The sequence below is a fragment of the Gobio gobio genome (assembly GCF_949357685.1).
Source record: "Gobio gobio genome assembly, chromosome: 7".
Taxonomy (NCBI): Eukaryota; Metazoa; Chordata; class Actinopteri; order Cypriniformes; family Gobionidae; genus Gobio; species Gobio gobio.
In genome coordinates this window covers 25,270,934-25,284,944 of record NC_137103.1, presented here as the reverse complement: position 1 = coordinate 25,284,944, position 14,011 = coordinate 25,270,934, and the positions used below count along the sequence as shown (strand labels likewise).

Here is a 14,011-nt window from a genome sequence, read left to right as displayed (position 1 = left end):
TGCCTCCCTTTAACGTCATAGATCCTCACTTTGAAAAACCTGTCGTTTGCTGGGCCTGGTGTCTATAAAAGCTTTTCTTTGACTAAAAAGGAAGTTTTCAGCTCTGAAACTTACAGGATATTCTTATATTACCATGACCTTTTATATATCAAATGCTCAAGGGAAAGTTGATTTCTCAATTCATCACCCCTTTAAAAATACACACAAAAGCTGTAATATTGTGCAATATTATTAAAATGTACAATAACTGTTCTGTATTTGAATATATTTAAAAATGTATTTTGGATCAAATAAATGCAGCCTTGGTGAGCAGAAGAGACTTCTTTAAAAAACAATCAAAATAGTATAGTTTCCAAACTTTTGACTGGTATTGTAAAAAATATGCATGAATTCAGCCAATTTGCTCTCAACTTATTTTTTTCTCCATCAGTCATTGAAAAATACATATCGGTTAACCACTAATGTGGGCCTATAGGAATATAATAACCAATATTATAAATCTATACTGTTTTGTCTTTCAATTTTTTTTATAAACAATACAATCTCATTTAAATGTCTTTGAACCCAGAATTTACAAAAATACACAGACTTGGAAAAAAATAAACATAAATTACCATTCAAATGTTAGTCAAGTAAAATGTTTTCTATTTTTTTTTTTTTAATTAATACTTTCATTCTGCAAGACTTTTTAAATTGATCAAGATTAAATTGATCAAAAGGGACAGTAAAGACATTTAAAATATATATATATATATATATATATATATATATATATATATATATATATATATATATATATATATATATATATATATATAAATAATAAATATATATATATATATATATATAATTATTATATATATATATATATATATATATATATATATATATATATATAATAAATATATATATAATAAATATATATATATATATATAATAAATATATATATATATATATAATAAATATATATATATATATATATATATATATATATATATATATATATATATATATTATATATATATATATTTATTATAATATATAATATATATTTTATGCTGTTCTTTTGAACTTTCTATTCATCAAAGAATCCAGAAAAGCATTTTTAGAAAAAATATGAAGCAGCACAACTGTTTTCAATATTGATAATAATAAGAAATATTTCTTGAGCAGCATCACATTTCATCACATTAGAATGATTTCTGAAGGATCATGTGACACTGAAGACTTGAGTAAAGACGCTGAAAATCACAGGAATAAATTACATTTTAAAATATATTCAATATATAAAATATTTCACAATTGTATTATTTGCACTGTGTTATTGATCATATAAATGCAGCCTTGAGCATAAGAGACTTCTTTCGGAAACATTAAGAAAAAATATTACTGACCCCAAACTTTTGAACGGTAGTGTACTAAAGCAAACAACTACAAATACATCTAATTTTGACTAATACTGATGTGGTCACTAATCTATTGTACATCAAAAACTATAGTTGGCGATAAACAATGGAGAAAAGTTTACATGTAACATTTAAATCAAAATCTAACTTCTGTTTCACAAATGGTCTCCCCCCCCATCCATCCACCCTTACTGCTGAAGTACTTAACTTTTAACCCCTCTCATTTACCCCTACAAAACGTGTTGATGAGTTTCCCTGAGCCAGCAGCAGTCAATGCTGACCCCACAGCCCTGCTCCTGCCTTCAAAGAGAGCTGTGGGTTTATATACTGCTGACCCACTTGAAATACCAGCTGCAGCAGTCTGATGACCACAGGATGCCCAGCTCTCTCCCACAGGAACACACTTTCTTCACTTACTCTCTCTACCGGTTTCCACCACTGAAGCATTTAAAGAAGAACACAAAAAAACAGTCCACAACTATGAGCAGTGCACATGAACTCACATAAACTGTGACTACCCATATTTTTTATAACTCTGCCTGGATGAACAGTGAGCAGTGAACTATACAGGTGCACAGAGATAACGCAGATCATTTACAAACAGTCTTAGAGTAATCTTGAATTCAAAATAGACCACATTTAACTTCTCAATGCACATTTCTGTTTGTTCGTTCTTCAAAAGCAAGTGTTTGACTTTTTACTTTTACTATTCTCTATTTTTCTTCCTTCACTGAATATTCTTTTCTGGGCTGGGAAATAAAATAACCAATTAAAGTTAAAATGTGAGAAGAAAAAAAAAAAAATCAATAAAACATAATTAATTGAACTTTCATTCAATGATACAATTAAAAATAAAAAACTAGAAACAAAATAAAATATAACAATAATAATAATAACTTTATTATTATAAACTTTTTTCATTAACGTTTAGTCATTAACTTTTTAATAATTACTTATTTTCTCCTGTATTTGACTAAATATATTGATCTGGTCTTGAAAATTTAAATAATAATTTAAATTCAAATGTGAAAAAAACATAATCCAGAGTTTTAAACAATATCATTTCACTGAAATTTCTTTGAGCGGCAGAATATATATATATATATATATATATATATATATATATATATATATATATATATATATATATATATATATATATATATATAGTTGTTGTTTTTTCCCCACAGAAACTTCTGTTCTGTGCTGTGAAATTAAAATAATAATTAAAAATGTTTTAAAAATGTAAAAAGTAAAAAAATCAATGCATATTGTTCCAAACCAATAAACAAACATAATTTAATAGAAATGTAATTCAATGTTACAAGTAAAAATAAAAAATACATAAAACTGGGGGGAAGCAAACTACAAACAAAATAAAATAATACTAACTCTTAAATTGTCTTCTGTATTTTACTCAATCTTCTGATCTGGTCTTGAAAATTAAAATAATAATTTAAAATTAAAATTTGAAAAAATAAACCAAAATAATAATAAAAAAATAAATAACAAAAAAATACAAAAAGTAAACACACCCCCACACACACATTATATATACACTACCGGTCAAAAGTTTTTGGGCGGTAAGATTTATTTAATGTTTTTAAAAGAAGTCTCTTCTGCTCACCAAGGCTGCATTTATTTGATTAAAAATACAAGAAAAACAGTAATATAGTGAAATATTATTCAAATGTAAAATAACCATTTTGTATATATTTTTAAATGTAATTTATTTATGTGATGCAAAGCTGAGTTGTCAGCATCATTACTCCAGTCTTCAGTGTCACATGATCCTTCAGAAATCATTCTAATATGCTGATTTGCTGCTCAATAAACATTTATGATTATTATCAATGTTGAAAGCAGTTGTGTAAAACATTTTTTTTTAGGATTCTTTGATAAACAGAAGGTTCAAAAGAACAGTATTTATCTGAAAACAGGAAGCTTTTGCAACATTGTACCAGTTCAAAAGTTTTGAATTGGTAAGAATTTTTTTTTTTTGGGGGGGGAAAGAACTTAAAGAAATTAATACATTTATTCAGCAAGGATGCATTCAAATGATCAAAAGTGACAATATAGACATTAATGATGTTGCAAAAGCTTTATATTTCAGATAAATGCTGTTCTTTTGAACTTATAAAATAATCCTGAAAAAAAAATTTGTACACAACTGTTTTCAACATTGATGATAGTAATAAATGTTTCTTGATCCAAAAACTTTTGACCGGTAGTGTGTATATATATATGGATTTTTTCAGGGGGGGTTGTTTTGTTTTTTTATCCCCACAGAATCTTCTGTTCTGGGCTGTGAAATTAAAATAATATTTTAAAAGTAAAATGTAACAAATAGGATGAGTCATCAATATTTTTGGTCAGTTTTCCCATAAAAGACTAATTCTGAATCTCCTCAACATTATTTTGACAACCATAAGCAGCGCACTAGCATATAGACAGCCTAAAAGCTAAAAAGACTACAACATCCCACTTCTGATTCATGACTTCAAAAGCAAGAGAGCAGCTCAAAATATTCCCATAATCCCCCACAACAAAAAAACATGTAGACACAAACAAAGCTCTGAATGTGTTCGGTGGAGCTTTAGATTTCTCTAGCGCACATAACCGCGCTTTAGGTAAAACATGCATCATGGAGACAGAGAGTGTGTGCGTGTGTGTGTGTGTGTGTGTGTGTGTGTGTGCGTGAGGAGGAGAGAGAGTGAGAAATGTGCCGTGCTGAACTAACCTTCCACTGAGAGAGGAACAGTACGGCACCACGTGTATTCCTAGAGGCCCTTGTTCTCCTGAAATCTCCACCGTCTTTGTGAGGCTGCTGCACACACACACACACACACACACACACACACACACACACACACACACAAGAACAAAACCCATCAGTCACTTTATTAAGAAGTCAGATGGCACAACATAAACCCGTGTAAACTCACTGTCTCCTGGCCCTCAGATCTCCTACACGCGCGGGTGCCGAGCCGCAGTACATGTCTGTGTGTTAGTCAGCTCTCTACCACATGATCCTGTTTTCCTACATTCCCTGCTGAAATAGTTTCCATGATGTCTGCCTTTCTGACTAATTTTCAAATGTTCCTTTTTTTTCTGTTTTCCCCTTTTCAGCAGTTAATGTTCTTGGCATGTTGTGTGATGATATAGCGGGAGTGTAAGTGGATAGCTGTGGACAGAACGGTCCGTTTCACTGCTGCGGCGATCATCCGCCTTTAATCCACAACTAATAGCTTTTCATGGAGGAATATTTGCAGAGTCATACATGAGTGAGTACAGTTAGCCACTGCAGGAGCTGGAGGAAAGCGAGAGAGAGAGAGAGAGAGAGAGAGAGAGAGAGAGAGAGAGAGAGAGAGGCAGAGACAGACTGACCATGGATGTGTAAACATAGCACATCAAACTTTTATATAGCATTTTATAAAACAGATAATCCTGGAAGCTGATTGGTTGATGCAATATTTCATGTTTCATGTGCACAGCCCTGCTGGTAAATGCTGTAACTACACCATCGGATCCCCCCAAAAAAACGTCTTTCTCCGTTTGTCTTTGCAAGCAACAAATAAAACAAAAATACGTATTTGTTGCTTTTTCACTATGAACTGCCATTGTATGGAAAAATGAATGGGAGTGAGAAAGTTATTTGTAATTTATTAAAGAGTTAGTTCACCCTAAAATGAAATGTATGCCCCCAAGTCATCATTTACTCACCCTGGTGTTGTTCTTTCTTTTTCGGACAACAAAAGGGGAATTTTAAAAAAATGTCCCGCTCATGCTTGTCCATATAAATGGCAGTGAATACCGAATAGCATAGCAAGCTTCTTTTTTTTTTAAAGACGCAAAAGAATGATCCCATGTGACGTGCCATATATTCCAAGTGTTATGGGGGTAGACATGTGCCGGTATAAGGTAATACAATACATCACGATAATGAACATGCATGATATTGTTATTGCGGACACTTCAAAATACAGTGAATAATTCACCCTTCGCTGCAAGATTGATTGACAGGCGATCTGACCAATCACATCGCAGAATCTGCCGTTTTGTCCGACAAAGCAGTCAGGAGAGTTAGATTAACGTCGGTGGACTTGAACTTGGAAGAACGGTGTGTACTGACGTCTTTCCGCGGTTAAAACAACATTTCTTTTAGTGTTCATGTTTATTTGATGTGTATCAATGAACTAGAAGGAAGAGATGATCGGTTCACGAACAGCTTTAACTGAGGTGCTTCAGCGATCACGACACATTAAAGAGCCACAAAATGCTATTTATTGATTACATTTCTTTAAATAATGACAATTTCAAAGTTGAGACTGTTTCGTATCAAAAGTAACTTGCTCTGTCCTGTCTGTCGGCGGGTTGTCAGTGTCCTCTTATGTGTATTTTCTCTACGTGTGATTGGTGTGAGAGCGCCATGGCTTGTCGCCGGACATAGCAACAGTAACTCAAGGGGGCGGGTCTTTGCGAACGGTCAATTATGCATTACGATTTTTAGAATGCATCTTAAGAACACTTTACCCAAAACTAACGAGACCTTATTGTAAAGTGTTACCTATTGTTCTTTATAATTATTTTGTACTTTAATTAGTTTGAAACATTTGTTTACTTAATAAAATTTTTGTGCATTGCTTTATTTTATTTTTATTCTCAGTTATTTTTGTTTTAAGAAAAAAGTTATATTGTTATACTGTTATATGAAAACTTTTTTTTTGCAATTTTGCAACTGTTTACCGCGATAAAAGCTTCCGCAATTACTGCAATATGAAAATTTGATACCGTCACATGCCTATCTGGAGGTAAACGATTTTGGTAAAAACTGCACAAACAACGCATTTGTGATTCTATTAGCGCCGCCGTTTATACCGACTTGAGAAATGAAGATTGATAAATATGCGACATCTTTAAGGGATGCGCTGACTCTTTGGTCTGTCAGGTGTGAGTGAGTGAATAAAACACTGCAATTTAAAGAATGTGTGGAGAGTCTCTCTTTTCCCGAGGACTTTACCTCCAACACTCCCAAACAGGCATCTAGACCAATAATTTACTCGTGTGTGTGAGGTCTTAATGACTTCAGCAGGCTGACCACACACACAAACAAACATAAATATACCCTTCCCCAGGCTCCTGTTTGACTTTAATTCTTTCATTTTTCCTGAGGTATGTAGTGCAGATTATGTCTGACTGTGTGTGAGAGTCTTTTTGGAGAAAGAGCTGAGACTGTTGAGATGCTAATGCGGGAGAGCTGTCTGCCCAGAGCTCAGAGGACTCAACACTGATAAGCTAACACAGCACAGATAACTCTTTCTGAGAAAGAGAGAGAGGGGGAGAGAGAGAGAGAGAGAGAGAGAGAGAGAGAGAGAGAGAGAGAGAGAGAGAGAGAGAGAGAGAGAGAGAGAGAGAGAGAGAGAGAGAGAGAGAGAGAGAGAGAGAGAGAGAGAGAGAGAGGAGGTTTAAACACAATCACCATGAGATGGAAACTGCAAACAACAACAACAAAGACGGGGGGAAAATTGTGGTAAGCATGAGTAAATCCTGTGAAGTGCAGTTTCATCAACTCACCAGAAGTTCCGTTAATCAAGGCCGGCTCAAATAAGAAATTTCAAAGAGACTCAACTCCTTGAGGAGGCCCCGAAATAATTAGGAGGGATAAAATGAAGGGGGGTCAGCACTCTTCTATTTTGCATTGCCTCTTTTAATCTCCATTTCCAAATCATTCTAAAATGTTGTATCCTTGATTATGTACGATACACTATGCACTTATTATTTGTACTATGAGCCAATTTTTTTTTTTTTCAGTATGAATTTCATATGGTGATTTTGTCATCCAGCTTCAGGGCCTGATAGTCCCTTTCTTTCCACTACATAAGGAAAGTTGCAAGTGTATAAAGTGTCCAACATTCCACACTTTGGCTTTTCGGTTACTGCATCATTTGGGTATTTGAAGTGCATTAGTTGGAATTTTACTCACACTATTTATACTACAAAAGGGCATAGAATAGTGCAAAAATACACATTATTGTGACATGCCTAACCACCCACTGCCATTTTAGGTAACATTCTAACTGAAAAAGTAGCTACGCTGAATGAATTCCGATTGATGAATCCGAACTTAGTGTTTTCATGACAGCTAAATAAAGTGATCGGGTTGATATGTGCATTTATATGTCACAAATTTCAAATCAGAATATATTTTTTGACATGCGCTCACTGCACGAATATACAGATTTTTCTACTGTTTATGCATACTAACCATTCTCCTACATTGCTTCTTTTCTTTGTTTAAAAGAGCAGTCTTAATATTTATCTATTTCAGGTCCAGATTAGGAGACGATGAGCACATGAAGCTTTGTGCTGTACTCCTTGTATTTATCATACATATGTATATATGTATAATGGCTTTGGAAATTTTACAGAAATTCTTAATGCATTGCAATTTAACTAAATTTGATTTTAGTCAACTAAATTTACTGTAGATTTAGTCGACAAACGTATTATATTTAGTCGACTAAAACCAGACTGAAACAATTCAGATGACTAAAATATGACTAAAACATAATGGCATATTAGTCAAATGACTAAAACTAAATCAAAATCTGCTGTCAAAATTAACACTGCTTTCCAATTTTGTTTTTCAAACCGATCAAGTGTTTACATGTCATCTCGATCGGCTTAGAAATGGTTTAAACCACTCTTTCTAATCCAAATTAGATTTTAATCAGATTTGGTAAATCCTTCTGATTGACGTGGTTACATGTAGCCTTACTTTTTTATTCTGACTGAGCTACTATTACAATCAGATTACAATTGATTAAAGTGCCCTATTATGAATTTTTGAAAATTAGTAGTTACTACCCACGTTATGTAGTGTATAACATAGTTCTAAAAAAGTGAAGAGAAGTGAAGTGACGTGTGGCCAAGTATGCTCTCTGCATTTAACCCATCCAAGTGCACACACACAGTAGTGAACACACACTCAGATCAGTGGACCCGGGAGCAGGTGGGGGGGTTCGGTGCCTTGCTCAAGGGTCTCACCTCAGTCGTGGTATTGAGGATAGAAGAGAGCGGTTATTCACTCCCACCACCGACAATTCCTGCCGGACCTGAGACTCAAAGGTTACCGGTTACAAGTCTAACTTCTCTAACCATTAGGACACGACTTCCCCGTGAATGAAAACATCCTGCAAAGTTTTAAATCTGAAAGTGCACCGTAAATAAAGTTATCGTCTCTCAAAAGTAAGAGTCGACTCTGAGTCAATTAAACAAATCATTTTTCAAACGAATCGCAAGCCGTTTCATTGTGACGTCAAGACGAAACATTAGCATATTGCCCATCCACTTATTGCGCGCACAGACAGCAAGGAAATCTGAACCACATCAAACACTGCAGCGGATACCGGATAGCATCATGTCGAGAAGACGCTGTGCTCTACAATGTGTTTATTATGTTTCATATTGTGTAAGTATCTGGCTAACCGGATCGTCTTACTGAAATCCTACTGCAAATCAGCTGTGGGCTGCAGTATTACCTAAAACTATTAATGCAGATTGTCTGTCATTCTTTCTTTGAGTAAAGATAAAGGATGGAGCTAGATTTGTTTTCCAAACTTTAATGTTCCATCAGTCATTCGTGTTAGTGCTGGGCTAACGTATGCGCTGTTATTGATACAGTTCCTGCATGTGCACCGCAATAAATTAGAAACACACACACACACACACACACACACTGGTTTGTTGATGGACGCACACTTGTTAATGCTGATGGTGAGGAATTACAGTTGAAATTATGTACAAACTGAGTAGCATCACTGAGAAATGTCCAGCTCAAGGTTCAGGTTGAATAACTAGTTCTTCCAATGTTTCATCGATTCAGACTCGCGCTGGGATTGGTGGAAAATCAACGTCATTATTACTTCCTTTACAGTGTGTACAATCGCTGAGCTTTAGGAAGCCTCCGGAAGGAACTGGATTTCAGTTATGGTAATGGGCGTTTGTTTCCGAAATACACGATGTAAGCTGTAGATCAATCACAACAGACTGGGCCATCTGACCAATCAGAGCAGAGTAGCTCGCGGAAAGGTGGGATTTAGAGACTGATTCATCCATCGAGTCTCTGAGAATCATTGAACCTTGCGGTGATGTGCAATGTATATTATGAATTTTTTTTTTTACATTTGATGCATGTAAACCTGCTGTTGGAGACCTCCAAAACTAAATTAGAATAGCAAAATATGGGCACTTTAATTATTATTATTATTATTATATATTACTCGACTCACACTTGAATTCAATGCAGGCAAGAGGAACAGCATGATAATCAAATCAGCATATCAGAATGATTTCTGAAGGATCATGACACTGAAGACTGGAGTAACACCTGTTACAATTATATATTGTATTTAATAAATAAAAAAAATTCAATTGTCCACCATCTTCGATTTATTTTTCTCACCGAGCTTAGTACAGTGCATCTTGGGATTATCTTCTCTGCAAAGGCTACAGTTTGACGCAATACGGCCTGAATGAGGGCGAGCATAATGAAGTTGCCTACCTTTTGGATCAGCCTTACAATGATCCTAGAATTTGGAACCGAGCTCAAAACCCTCATTTATTTCCTTCATTACCTCACTCCTACTTTTCCTCTTTAGTTAAACATCCAGCTTCAATAGGCAAACAAATGAACGGTGGAAGAAAGCCTGCCACGTCGTCTAAAGATGCGGACAGCGGATGAAAGGATGACTGTGAAACAGGAAAGGGGCACATGAGCAGGTGTCCTCTTTATTTACCTGCTCTCTCTTCCATACAGACAGAAGGTAAAAAAAAAGGGAAATAAAAGGCAGATAGGAATAAAAGAGAGCAAATTACCAAAGCTCTCTCGTCTTTTCAACTCTCCATCTTCAAAGTGCTGAGCTTCAGCAGCTTTGCACAAATAAGAGCTGTGGTTCAGATTAACAGTCTCTCTTGTGATTGTGTTCGGGCCGAGTGTGGGTCCGCTTTACCAGCGTTCCTGGAGAAACATGCTATACTTCTCCTCTGAATGAAGGACTATTTGAATACAGTTGCCGTTTCTTTATGCGCTGGCTATTGTGCTGCGGATTCAGAGATGTCTGATTTAGGCTGGAGAGGATTGAGTAATGGAAAATGTATGTGAAGAGGTGTGAGCCAGGCTGTGTTTACCTGCGAGTGTTTAACACAGAGTAAAGCTCCCCTACAGGGTTGAAATAATCCTCCTATTCAGAAGGACTTTAATTCGGCCTCACAATCAGGGTTCAGTCACTCAACAGGGATGCGGAAAGCACTGCATGTACAAACACGCTCTCAGTCTCCAGCGGCTAATATACCAGACTCACAGCATTAAAAGGATGACTAATGTTAAACCTGTTTACCGTCAGAATGTATAGAGGGGCAGACAAAACTTAAACAGCACTTTGCAAACACAAGGTAATTGACATGTCACTTTAGAGTAGGGGTGCACCGATCCGATATTAGGATCGGATATCGGCCGCGATACTGACAAAATAGCTGGATCGGGGATCGGAAAAATTAACAGATCCACAAGCCGATCCAGGTGTTTTTTTCCGTCGCAGCAGAACCTACGTCATTTGTCAGCTTCACGTGTGTCGCATGCTAGAAGGGAGCGAGCCAGAGAGTCGGCTGTGTGGAGGAGATATTTCACGCTTGCCACGCCAACTAGTTCGTCGCCGTTTCGAGGGTATTACTGCAAAGTCAGGGTCTTTCCTGCATTGACATTTTTTTGACGGCCAAAGCCTAATTTGATGAGTTATTGTGATTTACGAGTGATGTAGAACAGATGCTGCGCTTGTGACTGAGTGACAGAGAGACCGATCTGAGAGCTCCTCCCCCGCGCGCGCTCTCTGGGTCTTCAAAATAATCAGTGTTCGCTCTCATATTTCACATATTAATCCAAATCAAAAGCTCGGAAGACCGAAACCATGTTGCACGTGACACATTCGGACAATTTTGTCCTTGAATTATCACTGGGTGTGAATTGCGCTCAAAAAACATTGACTCTTCTCTGACCAGCTGACATAAAGCATACTTTCAATAAGCGGGAGACAAATTATATCCAGTTATGAAGTGTTTTCTGTGTGTTGACATCTTTCGCGATGTTCTAACAGACGGGATTCGCACACAACGCGTCTGCTAATGTCCGATTCGTGACCTAATGACTCCTTTGAACCGAATCATTTTAACGACTGGCCAGAACAACTGATCTGTCCAACACTGAACTCATGAACTCAGTTTATTAATTTACTCAGAACGCAACTGAAATGAGAACACAAGTGTGCTTACCCATTTTAGCAAGAGTGGGTAGTAAGAATTATTTTTAATTATCAACAGTATTTCATCTTATTTCTGTTGACAATGTGTAGTAAAATAAATAGGCCTAGCCTACAATCATTTAATCTGGAGTGAGGTGAAACCAGAACAAAGTTGTTATTAGCTAGCTGAAAATTTTTATTAAATTGCATATGGTAGAAAATTAGACTATTTGTTAATTTGTAATGCTACTTTTTAATATTGATATGATTATATACCAAAACAATTATCTGTAGTGTAAAAAATGTTTGGTAACTGTCAGATTACTATTGTATGTTTGACCAATACACTGTTTTTTGTTTCCACTGCTACATTTTATTTATTTAAAGAAGTTAGATTACATTCTATTTTAGATTTGAATGCACAATTGTTTTTTAAATAAATAAGAATTCAACACCTTACATACATCTGTTATTTTGTCTTAGTTATGTTTAGTTAGTAAAGTCTGGTGCCTTTAGTCTCTTCAAGGAAGGTATAAGGTGGAAGATATACAGTTTATTATTAATTCAACAATATATCGGATCGGTATCGGGTATCGACAGATACACAAAGCCCAGGCATCGGTATCGGTATCGGTACTGAAAAAGTCGGATCGGTGCACCCCTACTTTAGAGCAACATTTCATTTGAATCACTACTTAGACAGAAATACTCAAAATATTCCCTACGTTATGGGGACCAAATGTCCTCACAAGGTAGTAATACCAGTAAATTTTGACCTTGTGGGGACATTTTTGGTCAAAAACAGCTTATAAATCATACTAAATTATGTGTTTTGAAAATCTTAAAATGCAGAAAGTTTTGTGTGATGAGTAGGTTTAGGGGTAGGGTTAGTGTAGCGGGATAGAATATACAGTTTGTACAGTATAAAAATCATTACATCCATGGGAAGTCCCCATAAAACATGGAAACCAGTGTGTGTTTGTGTGTGTGTGTGTGTGTGAACACGCTGTTGGGTTGCAGCCACTGGGCTATAATAATTTTCATAGATCCATAGCCTATGTGACATGGTTGTGTATGATTTGGCAATAGGGGACAGCCTATACAAACAGGCAGAGTCCCCGAATCGTTTAAACAAACTATCAGGAGGTCGGGAGGTGCTTGTAACCTACTCGGCTCGGCTCATAATTCCTCTTATACAATGCGTGCCGCAACCATTCGAGCATCAATGATTTCCACACGATTTCTTCTGAGAGAAAAGCATCGCCTGCGAGCTCGTACGACAGCAAAAAATTGTACCATGTATAAGATTTGCACCCTATATGTATATACATGAATGAGATTTGAGAGCTACAGCAGAGCGGAAGATTATCAATACCATCTCATGACTCCAGAAGACTTAGAATATGGAGCACAAATTTTGTTGACCACATTTATACAATTTGATGGTGCTTTTTATCCTCTTGAAAGCCCCAGTTCCACTGAATTGAAAAGAACAGCATAACAATTTCACCTTTTGACTAAAACCACATGAGGGCAGGTTAATAGTAACTGAATTTAGTAGAAATTACATTATAAACCCATAATGCAATGTTATTCTAATTCCGTACTTCATTCTGAATGTCATAAACCCAACAAATGGTAATTCATAACAATTTTACGCTTTGGCGAATTGGTTGCTAATTCATATGAATTTATACAATTTCATCCGTCGTTTTCTGTACGATTTGCTACGCCTCATATGTGGTTGTTTAGGGGTGGGGTGGACCTTCATGCTTACTTTTTTCCTAAAAATTGTGTTTCCATATGAATCACACTGTACAAATGCATTCAAAATCAACACCTTGCTACATTTTCTCATTCGATCATAGTTGAAAAACCTCCAATATGACTTTCACGAAACCTCCACAAAGTCTCCGCAAACCTGCAGGCCAACACATTTTAAAATGCCCCAATCTGAGATCACAATCTGAAGTTTGAGTTTCCCATTTGAGCCTCAGGATGAATATAAGGCGCTCACTGCTATGCTGTCAGTCAGACGCTCAAGCGAAAAATGGGGCTCTCAGCGCAACACCCATCACCGCCATCATCATGCCACCGTATCGATCTGACGCACCGCTGACACCGTCACAATGTGGCTCTAATCCACTAGGATACTGACCGCTGAGCCCCAGATTACCAACGCCACTTCTTTTCATTACTTCAATTACCTTTCACTTGAGAACAGCTCTCGGTTAATTGATTCAAGAGAGATTGCATGCTTTCTATTAGAAAATCTTAAGCACCCAGGTATAATCTTGTGGCAGAAACTA

General features: G+C 36.0%; 1 protein-coding gene across 6 annotated transcripts in view; it reads right to left on the bottom strand.

Moving 5' to 3' along the window:
- pard3bb (par-3 family cell polarity regulator beta b) overlaps positions 1-14,011 on the bottom strand; it is a 420,195-nt gene that overhangs the window by 257,232 nt on the left and 148,952 nt on the right. For all 6 annotated transcript variants that reach the window (XM_079821284.1, XM_079821281.1, XM_079821283.1 and 3 more), the window contains exon 7: positions 4,148-4,234. In XM_079821284.1, the coding sequence (XP_079677410.1) occupies positions 4,148-4,234 (87 nt within the window). The remainder of the gene's footprint in view (positions 1-4,147; positions 4,235-14,011) is intronic.